Consider the following 22,426-nt stretch of genomic DNA (forward strand, 5'->3'; position numbering starts at 1 on the left):
TGCCCTAAAGAACTGGGATGTGATCGGTTTCCGAGCCCACGTCGGCCCGGACCGTGTCCTATAGATCGCCTTCGTCTTTGTTCTTGTCCGACACACTTTTCCCGTCTCCTGTGTGGTCTCACGTCCAGATTAAACCCGATCGCAACACAGCGCATCGATTTCACCCCGTTTTGACCTTCAGACTCAGAGCAGTTGATTAATCCACACTGAGATTGTGTGTCGCCACAGATCGACTTTGTCGTCCCCCCGACTGTCCGATGTCTCTGTTCTCTCTCCCTGCCCCCCCCCCACCCTCAGATCTTCCACATGACCTACGACCTGGCCAGCGCCATGGTGAGGATCGTCAACCTGATCGGGATGATGCTGCTGCTGTGCCACTGGGACGGCTGCCTGCAGTTCCTGGTGCCCATGCTGCAGGACTTCCCCCCGGACTGCTGGGTGTCCAAAAACAAAATGGTGGTGAGCGATTCTTGTTCCTTCTTTTAAATTACATTGTTGCTTGTCACATGCTTGTTTGGTTTGAGGAATGATGCCAGGGGAAATTCAACCCCTGCCTTTCTGATAATATTATATATTTCTGATAATAATAATAATAATAATAATAATAAGATTCAGATTATAATGCCTAATGTCTTGATGAGTCTTATGACCGACAATTTCTTACCAGCTTGAATTGTTTAGATATGTCGGTCTTCCCTCTGTTTTACCGGGCATAAAGAAAAACAAAATGAAAATAAAACCAAAAGAAAATCACATCCCATCCTGATTTTAGATACAAATGCTATTGAAATACATTAGATGTATACTTTAGATTGTGCTCGGAGAGGTAATGTTTTTGGAACCGTACTTTCCAGGAAGAATGACAAAATTGAAGGGCATTATCTTGTACACGGCCCTGTGATCCGTATCAGTTCATCGGTGGAAGTATCCACGTTGTTGACGTGAAGGCCAGCGAATTCATAGCCCCCTTCACAACGCAGTTTATCGTTACAGTGAAAAACCCCCAAGAGACGATTAGATCCAGCTACTGTCTCTAAAGGTCGTCAATAGAGGATTATTGCCGAATGTTAGATAAGTCCTCTTCAGATCCAGTGAACCCCTGCCACATCGACAACAGCACAGCAGCTCTTTGAGCGAGCGTGGCTGGTGTTATTAGCCCTGGACCTACAAGTCCCGCCCAGAGGACTCCATTACACAGACATTAGGTTAGAAATGGGTCAGTCCTTTGATCAAAACCTGTTGAGCTCATCTCTGCCTCTCAAACCTGTCTGATTTGATTGATTTGTTGAGCAAAAACAAGCTCTCACATATTAAGGTGAGTTGTCAAAGACAAACTTAAATAGATTTTAAATAAGAATAACGCATAATAATATTTTACTATTTTACTTATAAGTAAAATAGTAAAATATTATTATGCGTTATTCTTATTTAAAATCTATATTATATATATATATATATGTAAGTGAATATATACACGTATGTGAAAAAGGCCCTCCTTTGCATGAAAATGATTTGCTGAAATCAAAAATACATTTCATCCCGTTTTCCCTGTGATTAAATGATCACTTTATTAAAGATTTAATTCTACCACTCTGTTATCATTTAATTAGATGAAGTCATAATTGCACGAATGAAACCATTAACAACGTTACAAATTCTTCACCTTAAATACTTCACATTTCCTAACAACATCTAATCACAATTCAACGTCCCCCGTTAACATGATCTCTCCTTTCCAAATCATATCTCCTGCCGCTGTAATGCCTCACTCTCAGGTGACGGGAGGTGATTGCAGGAGGGAGCCAAACGAGATTCTAACGACGTTACGGCTCCACACTGTTTTTAGACACCGGGTCCACGGCGGCACATGACACCGGGGGGAGCGAGGGGCGACGAGACGAGGACACACTCCGCTCTGGGTTCAAAGTTTTCCGCCCGTCTCGTTAACATGAGACTAGGAGGTTGTCGAGTTTCCCCCTCAGTCAACAAGCGCTAATTAATTGAATTACTTAGAAGAATAGTCCTCCGATGTGACACCAAAACAAATAGATCTTTCTGAATGAATCCCCGGTGCGAGCGGGCGATCGGGCAGCTCGGCGGGAGAATGTGTTTTAATGCACTCCGCCGCGGTCGGCCGGCCGCTGATCAGCGCCGTTACAGATAGCGCTCCTCTTCGTCCTGTACAGTAGCTGTCCCATTATCGGCCTGAATCATGGCTCCTTACCTTCTTAGGGGCGCTAATAACGTTGCTATCGCTCGGCTTTTCCTGCTGTGGAAATGAGTCGGAAAGCAATTTGGATTTGTCATCCCCAGTAGAGATCTCATATTGATTCCCCGCAGACATCCCCGGGGATCTAAAGGAAAGAGAGGTTGGGTTGGGGGGGGGGGGGGGGGGTCCGGGGGCGGTGGGTTTGGGTGTGTGTGGGGGGGGGGGGGGGGGTGATAGTTCTACGAACAAGGAAATCTCAACGAGATTTTTCTTTCCAAATAGCTGACCTAGTTTCCGTCTCAGAAGTCTCCGGTGCCCCTTGGTCACGCCTCCCATTCTCTCAACTGTTGGAGGCTGCGGCGGTGGAGTGTCTGTCATGTCTGGATGCATGTTGTGTTCGAAACACACCTCCCCATGTTCCCAACCTGAAGGGAGACGAGTGGACATTGCTCATAGCCCCTTTAATGGGTGTGTGCGCGTCTGCATGCTTTTCTGGAGACGCGGGTGTGTGTTTGTGTGTGTTTGTGTGTGTGTGTGTGTGTGTGTGTGCTTGTGTGTGAGTGTGTGCATTTCTGGAGACATGCGTGTGTGCGTGCGTGTGTGCTTGCGTGTGTGTGTGTGTGTGTGTGTGTGTGTATGTGTTTGTGTACGTGTCTGTGTGCGTGCGTGTGTGTTTGCGTGTGTGTGTGTGTGCTTGTGTGTGCATTTCTGGAGACATGCGTGTGTGCGTGTGTGTGTGTGTGTGTGTGTGTGTGCGTGTGTCAGTGAGTGCTCGTATCTGAGTGGCTTGGCGAGTGAGTCTATATGTGTTTGTTGTCAGAGTGCTCAGTGACCTTTTCCTTACTCACACACTAACACTATCATACCTGAAATACTGAAAGGCAGAGACGGCCAGAGGCAGAGACAGCGGAAGAGAGAGAGAGAGAGAGGGAGAGAGAGAGAGAGAGAGAGAGCGAGAGAGAGAGAGACAACAATCTAAGTCAGTCTGATGGTTAACTGTTCTCCCACCTCCCTCCCTTCTCCAGAAAGAGAGAGATTAATACAGAGAGAGAGAGAGACAGAGAAAGAGAACTAGAGAGAGAGAGAGAGAGAGAGAGAGAGAGAGACCTGTTCTCCCAGCTGTCCCCTCTTCCAGCATGAGAGAGAGACAAAGAGAGAGAGCGAATGAGAGAGAGATTCAACCACAGAGTGACCTGTCCTCCCTCCCCTCTCTCCAGAGAGAGAGCACGAGAGAGAGAGATTCAACCACAGAGCGACGGTGACCTGCTGTCCTCCCTCCTCTCTCCTTCCTCCAGAACGAGAGAGAGAGAGAGCGATGGTGCGACCCGTCCTCCCTCCTCTCTCCAGAGAGAGAGAACGAGAGACAGAGAGAGAGAGAGATTCAAACCACAGAACGAGAGTGACCTATCCCCCCCCCCTCCCTCCCCTCCTCTCTCCTCTCTCTCCAGAACGACACCTGGGGCCAGCAGTACTCGTACGCCCTGTTCAAAGCCATGAGCCACATGCTGTGCATCGGCTACGGCATGCACCCCCCGGTGGGCATGACCGACGTGTGGCTCACCATCCTCAGCATGATCGTGGGCGCCACCTGCTACGCCATGTTCGTGGGCCACGCCACCGCCCTCATCCAGTCCCTGGACTCGTCCCGCCGCCAGTACCAGGAGAAGGTGAGGGGGGGGGGGGGGGGGGGGGGGGGGCACACATCCGGGAGGAGGGGGTGTGGGGGTGTGGGGGTGTGTCGGGGGGGAGGGGGGGGAGGTGAAGAGGTGTCGTTGGGATTGAGAGTGTGAGACGTTAATTGCTTGTTGGTCGGTTGTTTTGCGGATTGGTTTTGATGGTAGAGGGATTTGTGTGTCTGGTGGTGAGGGCGATTGTCTCCCTGCCTCATGGTGCTCATTATGTATATGTACCGGCTCACTGTGTATATATATATATATATCTATACTGTATATACCTGCTCATTATATATGTATATATATATATACCTGCTCATTATTTATATGTGTATATATATATATATATATTATATATACTGTATATACCTGCTCATTTTCTATATATATATATATATATATAATATACCTGCTCATTACGTATAGATACCTGCTAATTATGTATATAAACCTGCTCATTATATAACTGAACCATAGTAAAAGTGATCATATTAAAGATATGATATTGTGATTTATGGTGATATGGAGTGCCATCAGGGTAGGTGTCCCCCCGAGCAGCTCCAGGTAGCCTGGCTGTACTGTGGTGGTAGGGGAGCTCACGTCTCTCTCATGCCCAGCAGAGGGCTCCGGCAGCAGGCTGGGCAGGTCCGGGCCGGGGTCCCAGTAGGACCACCGGGTGGAGGGTGATAATGAGCTGAGCTGCTAGTCTGCCACATGGACGCCTTCTCGGGGGAGGCCTTACAGTGTACCACAGCGCCGGGGTCTAAAGTCAACACAACACGACACAACACAACACAACACAACACAACACAACCCAACACAACACTGATCTAAACACAACACAGCCCAACACAACACAACGCTGGGGTCTAAAGTCAACCCAACACAACGCTGATCTAAACACAACACAACACAACCCAACACAACACTGATCTAAACACAACCCAACACAACACAACCCAACACAACACTGATCTAAACACAACACAACCCAACACAACACTGATCTAAACACAACACAACCCAATACAACGCTGGGGTCTAAAGTCAACCCAACACAACGCTGATCTAAACACAGCCCAACACAACACAACACAACCCAACACAACACTGATCTAAACACAACCCAACACAACACAACACAACACAACACTGATCTAAACACAACACAACCCAACACAACACTGATCTAAACACAACACAACACAACACAACCCAACACAACACTGATCTAAACACAACCCAACACAACACTGATCTAAACACAACCCAACACAACACAACACTGATCTAAACACAACATAACCCAACACAACACTGATCTAAACACAACACAACACAACCCAACACAACACAACGCTGGGGTCTAAAGTCAGCATGCCACGACACAGCACAACACAACACAACCAAAACACAACACTGATCTAAACACAACACAACACAACCCAACACAACCAAAACACAACACAACACTGATATATAAACACAACATGACTACAACACAACACAACACTGATATATAAACACAACATGACTACAACACTGAGATCTAAACACAACACAACCACACAACGCCGGTCGTGGTTACGGATTGGCTCAAATCGTAAAAAAAAACAACCCATGAGCCAATCAGAAACAGCCATTCCAATTACACGTGTTCCAGCCGAGATAGGGTTCGGTTTGAGCCGGTTCTCGGGGAGGCAGCGGAGCGGCTCCTGAGCCAGCACTGAACCCCGTCTTAGGACTCCTCTTAGCCCGGTGTACTTGCCGCCTAATGCTTTTACTGTCTGTAATTAGTTTTTTAAGAGAGTGCATTCTTTCATTGAGTGTCTCTGCGCGATAAGCCACTCTGCCTGTGCAGCCGGCCTCGGCCAAGCTGCCAAAGCCCCGTTTTTTTCCAAAGCTGTCCGGTCGTATTAATCTTATCCAAGCCGGTCCTTCTTATGGACAGAGACAGTTTGTCGTTGTCTCTTATGTCAGTGTTTGTCCGAGACATGGCTTTGCCTCCTGGAGATTGCACTCTGCTTCCCCGCGTTAGCCTAATGCCACCATCGCCGCACACAGGGGGGGTGGGGGGGGGGGAATCCGCTGGTGGTTCTCTGGAGCCCGGACAGGTGGTTGTTTTCAGCCAGACAGAGAGCCACAGCCAGCTGTTCCTTCCTCTAGGGGACCTGAACACAAATCAGCTGGATGAACGGGTCACTGCGGCGGTAGCCAATAGTTAACCTTCCAAGTTACCCCTCAATCATTTCTGGCCAATCACAGGTCTAGAGTTGCTGGAGAGACATTCCACTCTGTAATAGTTTGGGTTGTTTATCCGCCGATCTCTGGGAAGGTGACACAACGGCAGTGACAAGTCCTTAGGCAGCAGGAGATGAGGTGGGAACAGAACTGTGTGTGTGTGTGTGTGTGTGTGTGTGTATGTCAGCCTGTGTGTGTATGTCAGTCTGTGTGTACCTGTGTGTGTGTGTGTGTGTGTGTGTGTGTGTGTGTATGTCAGCCTGTGTGTGTATGTCAGTCTGTGTGTACCTGTGTGTGTGTGTGTGTGTGTGTGTGTGTTACCCTGACGCGACGTGACAGTTCAACATTAAACACTGGCTCATCCTCATTCCGTCTGAGGTAAACACGAACAGGTTACTGGGTTTGCTGTTGAAAACCATTTTGCTCTATTTATGACTTAGACAGTAAAGAGCACAGAATTCTTCAGAAGAGCGTTTCAAACTCTTCTGAGATCAATAAAATCCTATTTCATCTTGCCTCAAAAAGGGACTAAAACAAAAATAGTGCCAGTAAAATAATAACTATTTTTCTAACAATATTTCTTATACATTTCTAATACTATAAAATATCATTTGATAGGATCAGAAATCAATTAAATAGATGAAAACCCTCAGCAGAGCTAAGGGACCGCTAAGGGGAAATAGTCCTCTTCTCAAGCTAATCACCCACTTGTTGTGAATAATATTGATGTTTTATTGAAGTATATATAGTTCCAGTCTGAAAATGCCAGAACCAGAATTCCAGGGTGACTTTCCAGAATGTTCTGGAGAGAAGCACCAGTCAAACATGCTTCTGTTACCACCACCTTCTGTAAAAATAACAGAACGCAATTTCAAAGTACAGATTTCAAACCGTTCCGGGTCGTTGGCTCACTGACTTTGAGTCGGCTACTGTCTGCACCCTCACCGTTTGTACGAAAACTCATTTACACATACAAATATTTGTCTTTGGTGACCTACTTAAGTGGAAGTCAGGCAATGCCGGTTACGTTTTGCTGAGGAGCAAGGCAGAGGCGATTAGTGCCGTACAAAGCAGCAGTTAGACTCAATTACCTGCCTATTTTAATTCTCAGGGCTTCATGTTGGTATGCCTCAGGCGTTACATCATCAGACCGGGCTCCCAAACACAAAACCATATGGATATGACCCTTTTAGTGCTATATTATTACTGGATGTGTATGAACACGATTGGGAAAAAACCTCACAGATAAAACAAATTAGAATTTCTCTGGGGGATGATGATATAGTGAAGGGAATTCTGAATTGGGCCAAAAGGGACGAAAAAAAAGGAAAATTTGCTCTCTTCTCAAAAGACAGCAAAGAATTACCATCAGAAAGCATGGGCATAATCCGCTGTGGATAAAGAATTATATTACAAAGCGACACCATGTGATAAATGATTGGGCTGTCAGAAGCTAGCAAGCCGAGTAAAATGAGCTCTTGAATAGAATCCACACCCGCGGTTCACACAAAGTAGACTGTAGCCTATAGGAGACACACACGCACACACACTTAACACAAACTGGAAAGCTATAGGATCTACACAAGTTAACACAAACTAGAGAGCTATAGGAGACAGACAGACACACACACACACTGTTAACACAAACTAGAGAGCTATAGGATCTACACAAGTTAACAAAAAGTAGAGAGCTATAGGAGACACACACACACACACACACACACACACACACACACACACTGTGAACACAAATTAGAGAGCTATAGGATCAACACAAGTTAACACAAACTAGAGAGCTATAGGAGACACACACACACACACACACACACACACACACTGTGAACACAAAGTAGAGAGCCTATAGGAGACACACACACAGACACACACACACTGTTAACACAAACTAGAGAGCTATAGGATCAACACAAGTTAACACAAACTAGAGAGCCTACAGGATCTGTACACACACACTGTTAACACAAACTAGAGAGCCTACAGGATCTGTACACACACACTGTTAACACAAACTAGAGAGGCTACAGGATCAAGTTGAACACTCAGGTCAGAGAGAGGGAACTATTGAATTCAAAGACAGCACGTTTTCTCGCCATTCTAAAAATATACACGGTTTCATCCATCTGTGTGAACAAAACCATGACAAAGAGAATATCAAGCGAGCAGATATTGTTTTCTGCCCTATTTCAAACCCGAGCCGTTCATGCAAATTGAGTGTGAATGCACCAGACATCGGTATTACAAAATAGGAATACAGTCTTGTTTTTTTTTCCTTCTTCAAATTGTCGCCGGGTCGTTTTCCATTTGCGCGAGGTGTGTGATGTGACAGCTGGTCCGCATCCCCGCCGCAGCCAGGCGGCTGATGGGGGCCCGGTCGGGGCCGGGCCTGGCCTCATCTCATCCTAACCTAACTGGGGGATGTTATGGTCGGAGCTATTGGAAATATCATGCAAGGATCTACAGTAAACAATTGTAGGAATCGTGGTTTAATGTGTCTGCGGGTCTGCTCGTTATTCCGCTCATTGTTTCCTACTGCTTTTCGTTTGTTGTTTTACCGACGAGTCGGAAAAGAGCGAATTCTGGAGTGAACTCGCATTTATCCAAATCCTTTTTTGGAGAAATATGCTGAATGGACTGTCTGACAAATATATTGAATTTCCCTTTTCTAAATGGTTTTATATATTTCCACTTCATCTGAGCACAAGTATAAAAAGAACGCTGAACCCTAAAAAGAAAACCCTGTCTGAACTCTTTTGGGGGGGGTCACAGCGTTCCCTGAAACTATTATGTCTCACAGTGCTTTTCAATCTAGGGCTATTGGAAGGTGTGATTCTGGAATGGTTTAGCAATCTGCCAATTTCCCCACAGACTCTGTCTCTGGCCCGGCCGCGTGGGGCTCCCTTATCGCGCCGCGACGATCACAGTGTGCAGGGAAAGTAGGCCAACAAGGAGACTCTCTCCGTGTACCTGCTCCAACAACCCCAGGAATCATCTGTTATCAGCGGGCGTCACGGCGCATATGTCTCTATTTTAAACCAATGGCTGCGCAAATGTGCTAGAATGGATCCCTGATACCTTATTTTCCTCTTTTCCGTCATCCAGTGTTTGTCGCTCTCAACAATGACTAGGCAGGTTCACCACTTTACCTAGTTCTAGCTGTTTGGTAAAAGCGTGTGTGTTCCTATACACGCTGAACCACTGCAGTCTGTCCAATCTAGTAATCAACGCTGTAGTTGTTGCTTACAAGATTTAGTAATCAACTATTAATCAATCAGGGGCAGGTGGGACAGTAGCTCTAAATTAATATTTCTCTGATTGTTCGTTTGTGTGTGTGAGTTAGTGTGTGTGTGTGTGTGTGTGTTTGTCTGTGTGTGTTTGTGAGTTTTCTTTCTATGTGTGTGTTTCCTTTGTGAACAAGTGTGCGTGTGTGTGTGTGTGCGCAATCCGGTGGACAAGTGTGTATGCGTGTGCATGTTCGTGTCTGTGTGTGTGTGTGCGTGTGTGTGTGTGCGTGTGCGTAGCATCAGCTGTGACTCCATCATCTCCATGAGCAACACATTCTCACTCTGAGTTAGTCAAAGAAATCTACGCCAGGGGCTTTCGGCTTTAACTGCTGACGCAAAGGGTGTCCTTGTGCGTCTTCATTCGACACAGGGAGTGTGTAATCCCTCCACAGCGATATCTGATACCCAGGGAACGCACACGATTTCTGACGAACTCGGAGTGAGACCGCGTTGCCACGAGCAGCGTGTTCCAGCACGCCTCCCCAGGTGGCTCCAGACAGGAAATGGCAGCGGTTCCCGCCTCGGCCCCGCCCTTTCTCTGAATCTCTAATTAACACAATGCAATTAAACAAGGCTCCTGTGGGAGGAGTTAATGGCAGGCCCTGGGCTGATTAGCCCAGGGTGAGCGGGCCCCCGGGGACCTGTTGTGCTTCCGCCTCACACCGAAATACCCCTTGTATGACGAACATGTTTGCACTTGAAGGAGAGCTCCCTGTTGGCCGTGTAAACCTCCCTCCACGCCGGTCCCACGCTCAGCGAGAGCTGCAGGGAGTCACGGCCCGACTAAATCTGGATTATTAATCCAGAAGTGAATAATACAAAGAAACAGCGGTTTTCCTTTGCTTTGTTTCACTCTCTGAAAAGGAGCCGTGCACTTTACCAATCTGTTTTCGAGGACGCTGCGGTCGACGGCTAATGCGAGGGGGTTCCAGGCCCCCTCGCAGGATTGAGGATTCAAACTCACAACGACAGCCGAAGTCATTAACAACCAGGGGCCCCGCGGCATCCGTTCTGTACGGTGGGCTGCATCCCCTCTCCCGTCCCTCCGTCCTCGGGGTTCTTATTCAAGTTTTACTGCTGAGTCAAGGCTGTGGAGGAGCCGTTTGGAACCGGGACTCTGAGGCGGCGTGTTTTGGTTCAGGCATCACATCAAACACTTCTATTAGAAGAGCTGCAAAAAGTCAACAACTCAGGCTGATTGAACTTTTATTGGAACCGAACTGCACTGAATTAAATAGCAACCTTTATAAGGCCGCAGACGTTCAGTCGTTGGTTTTATTCAAAGACATAACTAAGTTCTGCAGGCCCACTTCAATACATTCCGAGAGTGTCATCATCACAGCAGGTGATCGATGGGGACTCAAAGACAGGTCTGCCATTCCCTCCTATTGACAAAACCCTCGCCCTGCACAACCATTGACTAGCAAAACACAGCCACGACCCTTCAGGACAGAACAGGCCAATGGAATCAATCACATTTTGAGTGGTTTGGCTGATGTCACTAAGTTTGAGTCTGCCAGTTTCATAACCTAAACCTTTTGCCCGTGGAAATCAAGGTTGCATGGATATACTGTAGTGTTGGTGTGTGTGTTTGTGTGTCTGTGCGTGAATGCATGTGTTTGTTTGTTTGTGTGTGCACGTGTGTGTGTGTGTGTGTATGTGCGCGTGCGCGAGTGTGTGTGTGTGCGCGCACGTGTGTGTGTGTGTGTCTGTGTAAATGTTTAGAAAGTATAATTAAGTGGCTGACATCTTTTTTGGGGAAGTGAATTATTCATGGATTATTTGATCAAATTTGCATGCGCTATGAAAGTGAGTGAGGGGAGAGTAGGGAGGGGGGGAGTGGGAGGGTGATGGGAGAGATGGGAAGGGGGCGGAGGAGTAGGAGGGGGAGAGAAGGGAGGGGGGGTAGGTTTCATCAAAGGAGCAATAAAGCAGGCGAGAAAAAGATGTTTAAAGCGAAAAGACAAATGGGTGACCGAGTAAGTCACCCATATTTATACTAAAGAGGGGCTCTCTTCTCTTGAGTGGAACGACGGGCACCGAGGCAGTTTGAGTCCGTACATCGCGGTCAACGGGAGCACCACCGATAGCACTTGCGCCTCACAGGTCGGCGTACTGGAGAGAAGAGGCTCCTCACCAGCACACGATCTGAAGGAGACGCGGCGACGCAGCCCGCCCCGTCTAAAAGCCTGCGACGTGTCGGCTGTTTATTATTCTCCAGGTTCACCGCAGGGAGCCGTCTCTGTGGCTCCGCGAGAACAACACAGTCGGTTGGTAGTTACACAAATGGCTTTATTATGATGCGCTCCGGGATAACCCTCAGAGACGCCGCTGTTACCCCAACCCCCGCTCTCCTCGTCTTTTTCCGACTCCCACGGTTCCTGCTAATAATCAGACAGGAGTGGGAGAAGTTGGGGACACTGTGTGTATTTGTGTGTGTGTGTGTGTGTGTGTGTGTGTGTGTGTGTGTGTGTGTGTGTGCATGTGTGTGTGTGCATGTGTGTGTGTGTGTGAAGTGACTGAAACGAAATCGATGATTCTCCGTTTACAGAACGTAGCCGCGGCAGCGTGACGTTTCCCCTTCAAGGTCTGGCTGAAACTGTATATTTTAATTGGAACACGTGCGCGAGCGACCATTAGCTATGGGGAATTACAAAACATGTATCATTACACGCGCCGGCACAATGTGAAGGTGCTGCATACCATATCCTATGCTGCAGAGTGCCTGAGATGGCACTTTAAGCCTTTCGGTTTGTAGACATCTTGAACAATGGCAGCTGTGTGTGGCAGTATTGACATTGACAGTACATGGTGAAGAACAGGATTTCAGCTCAAATAAACGCCCCCCTCCCACCGTCTAAATTCATTAGTGTTGCTGCGCACGGTGACAGTGATTGGCTGTTACGGATGGTAGGAAGAGTTCCTTCCAGGCTGGGCTGTGCGGCAGACTCTGCATCACAGAGATCGTTTACTGATGGACAGACCGTTATCACCCCCCCCCCCCCCCACCCCCATTGTGCGCGCCGGTTATGTGTTTGTTATGTGTGTGTGTGTGTGTCTGTATGTGTGTAAGGGGGGTTGTTCTGTGTGTGTGTGTGTGTGTGTGTGTGTGTATGTGTGCGTGTGTGTGTGTTACGTGTGTGTGTGTATGTATTTGTGTGTGTGTTCTGTGAGACAAAGTAAGCGAGGTCATGACATTTGTCAGCTTCAGAACATCATAAGCTATCCTGCAAACCTTTCATTATGTGACACAATGCGTTGGCTGTCTTCTCGCGTGCGCCGTCCTGTCTCATCAGCTTTAGCGTGTGGCCCTCTTATATTTAGCTTGCTCTCTATATTTAGTACATTCTGACGATCAAGGAGAATACATCAGTGGGACCGGGGCGGTGGCGTGTCTTCAGAGCTTCGTCTTCTGAAGCTCAAAGCTCGTAGGTAGATTGACGCAAAACTGAAACACTAAAACCGTAATTGAATGCTACGATAGGTCCAGTCTTAAAGGTCCCATGACATGCCACCAGGTGTTGTGTGATTAGCCGTAACAAGCCGTTTTTGAAAATCTGTCTCTAGTGACATCACAGGTGGGCGTGTCCACCTGGATGTGTGCTGGATAGATGCTGGCCTACCCGGTGGACTGTAGCAAAACGTTGCTCATCTATCCGTCACGCGTCTAGGCGGACACGCCCACCTGCGATGTCGTTGGAGACAGATCGGTGGCACCTGGTGGCATGTCATGGGACCTTTAGCGATAGGAGGACCTGGGAGGATCGTGGCCGCTGCATCCTGACGGTTGATGACAGGGCATGACGGGCCCTCCTCGGCCCCAGGTCAGGGGTTCAGTCAACCTCACGGGGCCCCCCCCGTCTCACCGCAGGAGCCACGTGCGTGTAAAGGGTTGAGCCCGCTCTGAGCGCGTGCAGACGGCGGCTTTGTGGATCTGTCTTCGTGTTCTCACACCACCACACACTGTGCTGCTGGTTGATGTGGATCCAGTACATAAACGCAATAGCTGATGCCAAACACATTTGTGTGTGTGTGTGTATTTGTGTGTATGAACTTAATATCCATGAGGTTGAAAATCTTGACTACTTTGATACTCGCCAATGCATCAATTATATTCATTTGACCCATGGTGTGATTTTATATTGGTACTACTTCCATATATGAGCGTGGAAGTACAGTACTGTACATGTCTTGGGAGTGTGTACGACGATGATCATGAAAGCAACGCGGGCGTAAGCGTTCAGGCTCAGTCTGATATTGTGCGGATATTCGGAATTATCGGCAACAACTCCGCCCCACGGCCAGAGAAACCTTTCAGTGGAATAGGAGAGGCAGGGAGAGGTTAGGGTTAGGGTTAGTAGGGTTAGGGTTAGGGTTAGGGTTAAGGTTAGGGGTTAGGGTTAGTAGGGTTAGGGGTTAGGGTTAGTAGGGTTAGGGTCAGGGTTAGGGTTAGTAGGGTTAGGGGTTAGGGTTAGTAGGGTTAGGGTCAGGGTTAGGGTTAGGGTTAGAAATTAATTAAATACACACGCATCAGGCAGGGATCAGACAGTCACTGATTGAGCTGAGCGACGCGCTAAGCGGCCGTCTTCCGTCTCGTCGGGTTCTTCGGCGATCACGTCGTTAGGCTGCGTGGGAGTCAGACCGGAGGGTGTTCAGAGAGGACCGAGCCTCCGTCAGATCCCGAAACATATGTGTACTATTTAACGGGAAACATCCTGCGCTGTAATTTTATTCATCTAATAGAATTGGGGAAAGAAGTGCGTCTACCCTTAGCTTTAAGTGGACATTTCCAGTACTAATCGCAGGCTAATCGTGTTAGCCAACTGGAAGGCTAATACAAGCCTGAGTCTAAGTTGAAAGACACAAGGTTAGCCTCTGCCCAGTAGTTTTCCGTAGTTGTCATCGGGGCACACACTAGGACAACGTGGCCGATGTGTCTGCACAAAATCGTCCGATTCATTAGCTATTCAGACAAACAATCTGGTTCTTTTGCTGAAACATCTTCCCCCACAGATATCTGCTCCGACCTCAGCGCAGATCTGCCTGTGAGGAGGCTCCTGTGCACACAATGTGTTTGTTTACGCTCTCCGCCTCGCTGTGGGTGTTATCGCCGTGTTATCTGCGTTCTGCACATTTTGATCTGATTTGTATATGGGTTAGGCTGAGCACAATGCAACTCACCGATCCTGACCCTTTGTCTCTCTCTCTCTCTCCATTCGTCCTTATCTCTCTCTTTCCCCCCCTCTCTCTCTCCCTTTCTCTCTCTCTCTCTTTCTCTGTCTCTCTCTCTCTTTCTCTATCTTTCTCTCTCCCTCCCTCCCTCCCTCCCTCCCTCCCCCTCTCTCGCTCCAATCTCCACATCCATCGTCGTATTTCCCTATGATCTATAATGATTTCACATCTAATCTGTCTCTAATAGGCTACATCAGTAATACATAATTAGCCAGAATTAGCAATTAGGAGGGACATACCAGGAAGAGGAACTAGGAAACAAACATGGGATGTCTTTGACGGATGACGGACAGCGGCGTCACGGCGACAGGACAGGCTCTGCTATCTGCGATTCATGCTGGGGTGTGGGGGGGGGGGGGCGGGGGGAATCTAAGTGTGATCCACTATAAACCAAAGGATAGCACGGACGCATCCGCCGGTAAAAAGCCTTTTACGAGCGGATGTAAAATCAGGCTGGGGGGGGGAGGAGGGGGGAGGGTGGGGGGGAGGGTGGGTACCCACTCATGCACCCTCCCTCTGAGTGCCTCGCCAGGACCCCGGCTAATGTGCAGACATTAGGAGGGACGGGGAATGTGGGTTAGGGGCTGTCAGCTCGCACCGCAGCACCGCAGGTACAGATGCAGACATCCATCACGGCGCCGGCTCGTCACGCTCCAGCCAATAGGAGCGGGCCCGGGGAGGACAGGTCTACTTTGTGAGGAAGTAGCGCTGTCGTGAAGGTGACCAGCCGCCCCTCCGCCCCCCTCCCCCCCCCGCCTTGTCTATCGGCGCAGTCGTCGGCCAATCACGACGAGATGTTCTTTTTGATTTAGTTACGATGGCTTTTGGTGGATTCAACACGCACTCTGAAATGCTGATGGATATATTGGCTTCATGTATAATAGGTCTGTATTTCTGTGTGTGTGTGTATGTGTGTGTGTGTGTGTGTTTGTATTTGAATGTGTCTCTGTGTCTGAGTGTGTGTTTGTGCGTATGAGTGTGTATTGCATGTGTGTGTGTGTTTGTGTCTGTGTCTCTGTGTGCGTGTCTCTGTGTTTGTGTGGGTGTGAGTGTAAGGCATGTGTGCGAATTGCATGTGTACGTGTGTGCGCGTGTGTGCGTGCGTGTGTCATGTGTACTGATGGAGACGCACTATAAAGAAAACACCCACACCCACACACGCACACACACACACACACACAGGCACATGCACAGCCGTGCAGGAGCATGTGTGGCGGGAGGTGAGCCTCGCGGTGAAGGGGGCTTCATCATCAGCATGCGCAGGCTGGAACTCTCCCGACTGCTCGCGCATTCTGAGGAGCAGAGCGCAGGGCAAATAGTGTCGGGCTTAGAAGGCTTTGTTCAAACACAGATGGACGAAAACCTGTCTGGATGTGGAACCAGGGCGGAGAGGGGAGGAGAGGGAGAGGAAGAGCGGGGAGAGGAGGAGGAGGAGGAGGAGGAGGATGAAGAGGATGAGAGAGAAAGACTATATGCACACAGTATTGAACGGATCATCCTCGGTTAAGGAGGGGGGGGCCGATGGAGGCCTGATAGGGGACAGATTAAGGGTAGATGAAGGGCACCTGCTTGTGTTTGGCGAGGTGTATATCGATGCTGAAACAGGAGCCATGTGGCCTCCCCTCCTGTGCGCCCGCCCTGCCTCAGAACTAGCTCGACACGGGGGCCACGCCGCGCATTTGATGTGGCGCTCGCCGCACGCATTAGAGGGGCGCGTGCGGCTGAGAGGTCTGGCCCTGTGATGTAGAAAGCCCTCGGCTCGCTCTCTTCAGGCGCTGCTCCGGGCACCTCATCACATGGAGCCTGCTCCCCCGGGGGAGGGAGGGAGGGAGGGAGGGAAGGAGGGAGGGAGTTGGGTGGGATGGGGTGGGGGAGGGAGGAAGGGAGGGAGAGAGGGAGGGAGGGAGTTGGGGAGGGAGAGAGGGAGTGGGGAGGGAGGGAGGGAGAGAGTGAGGTAGTGGGGAGGGAGAGGGAGGTTGTGGGGGGAGGGGGGGCAGTTGCTTGTTTCATTAGCAGTATCTCACTGGAGGGAGCAGAACCACCGCCCCCCCCCCCCCCCCCACCTATCGACCTCCACCTTGCCAGAGGCGGCTGAAGAGGTTGGGGGGGGGTTGGGGTGGGGGTGGAGGTCGAGTGATAGGGAGAAGGAGAAGAAGGAAGGGGGTGATAGGAAACAGGAGGTAGGCTACACCGTACGGGGCCACATCGTGTGTTAATGAGGGTCTTTATGATCCCTGAACTATAATCAACAAAAAAACATCAGATATATTATGTGTACATATAGGGTTAGGTCACGTGTCTCAATCACTGCGCACAAAATATGCAATTTCAACAGGTTCTCCGTTCAGGATGAGGGCGGAGTTGTCCGCGGTCTGCTGTAAAAACAGTAGACGTGATTTTTACGAACATGTTGGATCACAGGCCCTGGGTGTTTGTTTGTGCTGGTGAACCAGAAAGGGGCTTTGGTAGCGCGCGTATCCAGATGGTCCATTAGCGCTTCAGATCCTCCTTGGTCGTTGCTGCTGTTGTTGCATCTATCTGTCCATCTTCCCCTCAAATCTGCTTCTGCGGAAGTCTCCTGATTTTCCAGTAACTCTTGACAGCTCATCTGCTTCGCCCCCTAAAGAGAGACGTGCACGACAATGCAGCTCGTCCCTATTTACTGCGCTATATTTCAAAATAAATGATTGTCCATTTGATGACCTCTGGCGAAGATTATCGCCGACTCTACGGCGGCCAAGTCTGATCCCACAGACAGACACAGAGACATCTGAGGCCCAGCATCTTGCATGAGCAGGCACGTATACGCGGCGGACAAGTAGTGATTAAAGAACGTCTCCAGATCTGTGCCGTGAATGGTTAGTAGCGTAATATATTTTTTTGTTCAGCGAGGGAAGAGCGTGCTGAATATTCAGCCGGTGAGTGGGTCATAATGTTCCTTATTCCCACTCTCTGTGTGCTTTGATCCGTCCCTCATCCTTTGGTTTAAAGGCTCACGCTTCCGTTGTGTCCTGTTCACATCCATACTAACTCTTCTCTCTCAGAATATCTGTATTCATGTTTGTGAGTCGGTGGGCTGTTCGACGCAGGCGCTAAGCATACGGAAACCCGAAACATAAAATGACTTTTCTCACGGTTTATACTGGGAATAACCATTCCCAGTACCAGGAACACAAGGGACGTCGTGCATATTTTAGACACGGGTCCAAATCAACACAGAACACAGAAATCTGACAAGTTATCGTCTTTTTTACGAGCGATTTTACTTTATAAATAATATAGTGAACGTATTGAGTAGCTTTGTTTTATAGTTGTTTGGAACTATAAAACTGCTTCATCTCTCCATAGATCATAAAGCAGGAAACGCATTCGGCCCGTCACACAAAATATAACAATAAAAAGATGTCCCATCATTGGTAGTATATTCAATACTAATTCCAATTCCATTAAATTCAACTCCTCTGTGTCCATGTTTACAGATTTTCCTTCTTGAAATCATTAATACAGTATGTACTGTTTTTGGTACACAAGAAGACACTAGATGTATAGATATAATACGTATAATATGTCTTGTTTTTGTGTACATGGGAAGACACTAGATGTATAGACATCGGGAACCTAGCCTCCGTGCCTCTCATCGTTTGAGGTATCCCCCATCCCGCTCTGTAAGGGGTGGTTGATACACAGACGCCCGGCCAGCACGCTCACTGACTCAACCAGAGACTTCTTATGATGAAATCATCTCCAACGAAGCACAACAACGCATACAAAACGCGTTCCAAGAATCTCAATCTCAATCAACTACGAGACGGGGTGTCTGCCCACGTCGGACTCTGGGGTACGAGATCACTCACGTTATTCTGTTTCAGGAAACCATTTAAAAGTTAAAGTAGGACTTGACCTATGGCTGCCGGCTCAGTGGGTCAGACTGTTTAGCAAAGAAAGAGAAACAAATCTATAACCCTTTCCTGTTGTGGCTACGGCTAACGGGACTAAATTGCGCTTTTGGGAAGCAGTGGAGCTGCCCTTCCAAAAAAAAACAACAAACTGTTTTGAATCAATGAGCCGCCATATTGTGCATAGCGTGGCCCAGCCAGCATCTGGCCCGCGCTCCCAATCAATCGTTCCGTTTTAGCACTCCTCAACAGCGACTAATTGCTTCAATGAAGCCCTGCCGATAGTCACTTTGGAGGTTTTTTTTCTGTATGTCCTAGCATGGGTGCCGGGTGTACCCATGCGCTGCATCATGTGCAAGGCCTTTGAACACTGGAACATTTTCAACATGTTCTGGAACACAATGTGTTCCAGAACATTCAACATTGAACTCAATGCTTGACACTCCGGTCACGTCAAAACAAGTCAATTACAACCCTCTGATCACAATCACAACCCCGCCCCACACGTGATGACGACCCCACCTTACTGGGTGGAGACACCCCCACCTGACCGGGACGAGGGTGTGCTGCCGACACAGAGACGACGAGCAGCGCTGCAAATGAACTGAGGCTCTCTGTCTATCTGCACTCCGTTCCTGTCGCGCTCACCCTGCGCCGTCTCTCTTGAGCCATATCTGTTGTGTCAGGCTGTGTCCTTCAATTAACCCTATTGGTGTGTGTCTGTGTGTGTGTGTGTGTTTGTGTGTGCATGTGTGTGTTTGTGTGTGTGTGCATGTGTGTGCTGGCCTGTGTGTCCCTGTGTGTGTGTGTGTGCTTCCCTGTGCGTTCCTGTGTGTGTGTGTGTGTGTGCATGCTTCCCTGTGTGTTTGTGTGTGTGTGTGTGTGTGTGTGTGCATGCGTGCCTATATCTGTGCATGTGTGTGTCTGTGTGTGTGGGTCCCTGTGTGTGTGCGTGCGTCCCTGTATGCGTGCGTGCTTGCATGCCTGTGTGTGTGTGTGTGCGTGCGTCCCTGTATGCGTGTGTGCGTGCGTCCCTGTATGCGTGCGTGCTTGCATGCCTGTGTGTGCGTGCGTGCTTGCGTGCCTGTGTGTGTGTGCGTGCGTGCGTCCCTGTGTGTGTGTGTGTGTGTGTGCGTGCATCCCTGTATGCGTGCATGCGTCCCTGTGTGTGTGCGTGCGTGCTTGCGTGCCTGTGTGTGCGTCCCTGTGTGTGTGTGTCCCTGTGTGCGTGTGTCCCTGTGTGCGTCCCTGTGTGTGTGTCCCTGTGTGTGTGTGTGTGTGTGTGTGTGCGTGCATTCCTGTGTGTGTGTGTGTGTGTGTGTGTGTGTGCGTCCCTGTGTGTGTGTGTGTGTGTGTGTGTGTCCCTGCAGTACAAGCAGGTGGAGCAGTATATGTCCTTCCACAAGCTGCCGGCAGACATGCGCCAGCGGATCCACGACTACTACGAGCACCGCTACCAGGGCAAGATGTTCGACGAGGACAGCATCCTGGGGGAGCTCAACGAGCCGCTGAGAGAGGTACAGGGCCCACGCCCGCGCGTGAGTGTGTGGGTGTGTGCATTTGTGTGTGTATCTGTGTGTGTGTGTGTATCTGTGTGTGTCTTTGTGTGAATGTGTATGTGTGTGTGTGTGTGTGTTTGAGTGTGTGTGTTTGTGTGTATATATGTGTGTACCTGTGTGTGTCTGTGTGTGTGTGTCTATGTGTGTGTGTGTGTGTGTGTGTTTGCGTGTAACCGCATGTGCGTCCGCTCGCGTCCCGCCCACGCAGGAGATCATCAACTTCAACTGCCGTAAGCTGGTGGCCTCCATGCCGCTGTTTGCCAACGCCGACCCCAACTTCGTGACGTCCATGCTGACCAAGCTGCGCTTCGAGGTGTTCCAGCCCGGCGACTACATCATCCGGGAGGGCACCATCGGCAAGAAGATGTACTTCATCCAGCACGGCGTGGTCGGCGTGCTGACCAAGGGCAACAAGGAGACCAAGCTCTCCGATGGGTCCTACTTCGGCGGTGAGTGCCCCCCCCCCCCCCCTGCAGGGGTGGGGTGAGCACAACACACACGTTGTGTAGGAATGTGTGCGTTTGTCTGTGTGTGTTTTTTCGATACTTATCGATGCTGAATGTTAAAAGCAGTACTGTTTCAGTACTGCTTGACCAGTGTCGATACACCCGTAACACCAGTATCTCGCTCTCATTGGTAAAGTTATCACGCGTGTAATAGCCTTGTTATATTTATATCACTTTCGATAAAAAGTCAATATTGTATGTTGTATGTTTCAAAAAACGGGATACAATAGAGATATTTTTCAAGATATTGTATCAAAGTTAGAAAATCCAGTATCTTGACTACACCAGTGTGCGTGCGTTTGCGTGTGTATGGGTGTTATTTCCTGTTGACACACAAACGTTGAACACGAAACGCTAATGGTGCGTGTGCGCTAATGGCTTTGTGAGACGCTTCGCCTGAAAGGGATCCACTAAAAACAGCATGTTTACATCTTTGTACATTTACGTCCGGACCATTTCATATCCTGATCGGACCAGCTCAGGCCGTCCTGGGCTGGCAGTGGTTTGTGATCCGCAGCAAGACGATGGAGACGTCAACTCATCCTAGCTAGGCTGTTAGCCTCGCTCAGGCAACATGGCAGTGGTACTCACCCCCTCAGATCTCTCCTTCAGTGGAGGGGTGGGGGGGGGGGGGGGGGATGACCCCTCTCCCCCACACCCCCTCAGATCTCTCCTTCAGTGGAGGGTGTGGGGGGGGGGGGTGAATCCTCTCCCCCACATCCACGGCTGGAGCTCAACTCTCCAGGGAGCCAACGTGAACAAATCAAAGGAAAGCGTGTCTGCCACATTGAGTTCATATCAGGAGGCGTGCATAAGGGGTCACGCGAATAAAAAAACACATTTCCAGCCCACAAACAGATCAATACTTAACGGAATATCACAGCCTAAGCACTTTGTACTTCGCACCCTACATCCTATATTACATTTATGTGTAGTATTTCACTTTGCCGCGGGTAAACTCAATTTCTCTAGATTTCTTTCCTACGTCACACATGGAGGTTGCTGCAGCTTCCACAATTAATAATAAAGCCTGTTATACATGTAAGGGATAATGTATAGAACGCCGGTCATTATCGGGAAATAAGCCCCGACAGGGCGAACCGGACCTGAAGGGGCTTATTTCCCGATAATGACCGGCGACGTAAAGACGTTGACGTCACTTAGCAACCAAATACGCTGGGGTTCATAAGTTACCAGACTACTTGCGGAGTGATACGAAAGACGTGAAAAAATCCACTTTCCTTGACAGCGGTCATTATATGCTTAGCGGCAACAGTCATTATTGAAAAATAATTCACCACCGGCAGTCGGGAAGGCCCATGCAAGTGAACGGAGCGTTCCGCAGCATTGAGAAGAACCGTGTAATAAATTGTTATAATACATTGGATTAATTCAATGAACACATGTTACCTTCACAGAGTGGTGCCTCCTGATGTCGAGAGGGGCTAGTGAAGGTGAATGTAGTAGAATAGCACACTGGAGCAGATTGTTGGCTGACTTGCATATCATATTGAAGTACACTATTACACGATTCAGAAGAGAGGAGCTTGGGGGCGTTGTACATTACTAGTAGATGTTTTATAACGTCAATTGACCTGTCGCAAAGTCACACTCCCCCTCCATTACCACGACGCACTCGGACAAACAAACCAGACTCGATAACAAAAACGGATGGAAAAATGTCAGCTGACAGTATATCAAAGCAGGTTTTGGAGAAGTTTTGGGGCGAAAACAGATTTAATTTCCTCCAGGATCAATCAAAAGGGACTACATTACGCTATGGAGGGGTATGTTCAAAACTTTAAAATACA

At 48.9% G+C, this 22,426-nt stretch overlaps 1 protein-coding gene across 1 annotated transcript in view; it reads left to right on the forward strand.

Moving 5' to 3' along the window:
* LOC311356090 (potassium/sodium hyperpolarization-activated cyclic nucleotide-gated channel 4-like) overlaps positions 1–22,426 on the forward strand; it is a gene marked incomplete at both ends in the record, with an annotated part of 27,184 nt that overhangs the window by 3,486 nt on the left and 1,272 nt on the right. The window contains 5 exons of the mRNA XM_084475868.1: positions 298–459; positions 3,658–3,876; positions 19,921–20,067; positions 20,318–20,558; positions 21,295–21,302. Coding sequence (XP_084331994.1) covers positions 298–459; positions 3,658–3,876; positions 19,921–20,067; positions 20,318–20,558; positions 21,295–21,302 — 777 coding nt within the window. The remainder of the gene's footprint in view (positions 1–297; positions 460–3,657; positions 3,877–19,920; positions 20,068–20,317; positions 20,559–21,294; positions 21,303–22,426) is intronic.

Source organism: Micromesistius poutassou (assembly GCF_964030765.1).
Source record: "Micromesistius poutassou genome assembly, chromosome: 12".
In the NCBI taxonomy this organism is placed as follows: Eukaryota; Metazoa; Chordata; class Actinopteri; order Gadiformes; family Gadidae; genus Micromesistius; species Micromesistius poutassou.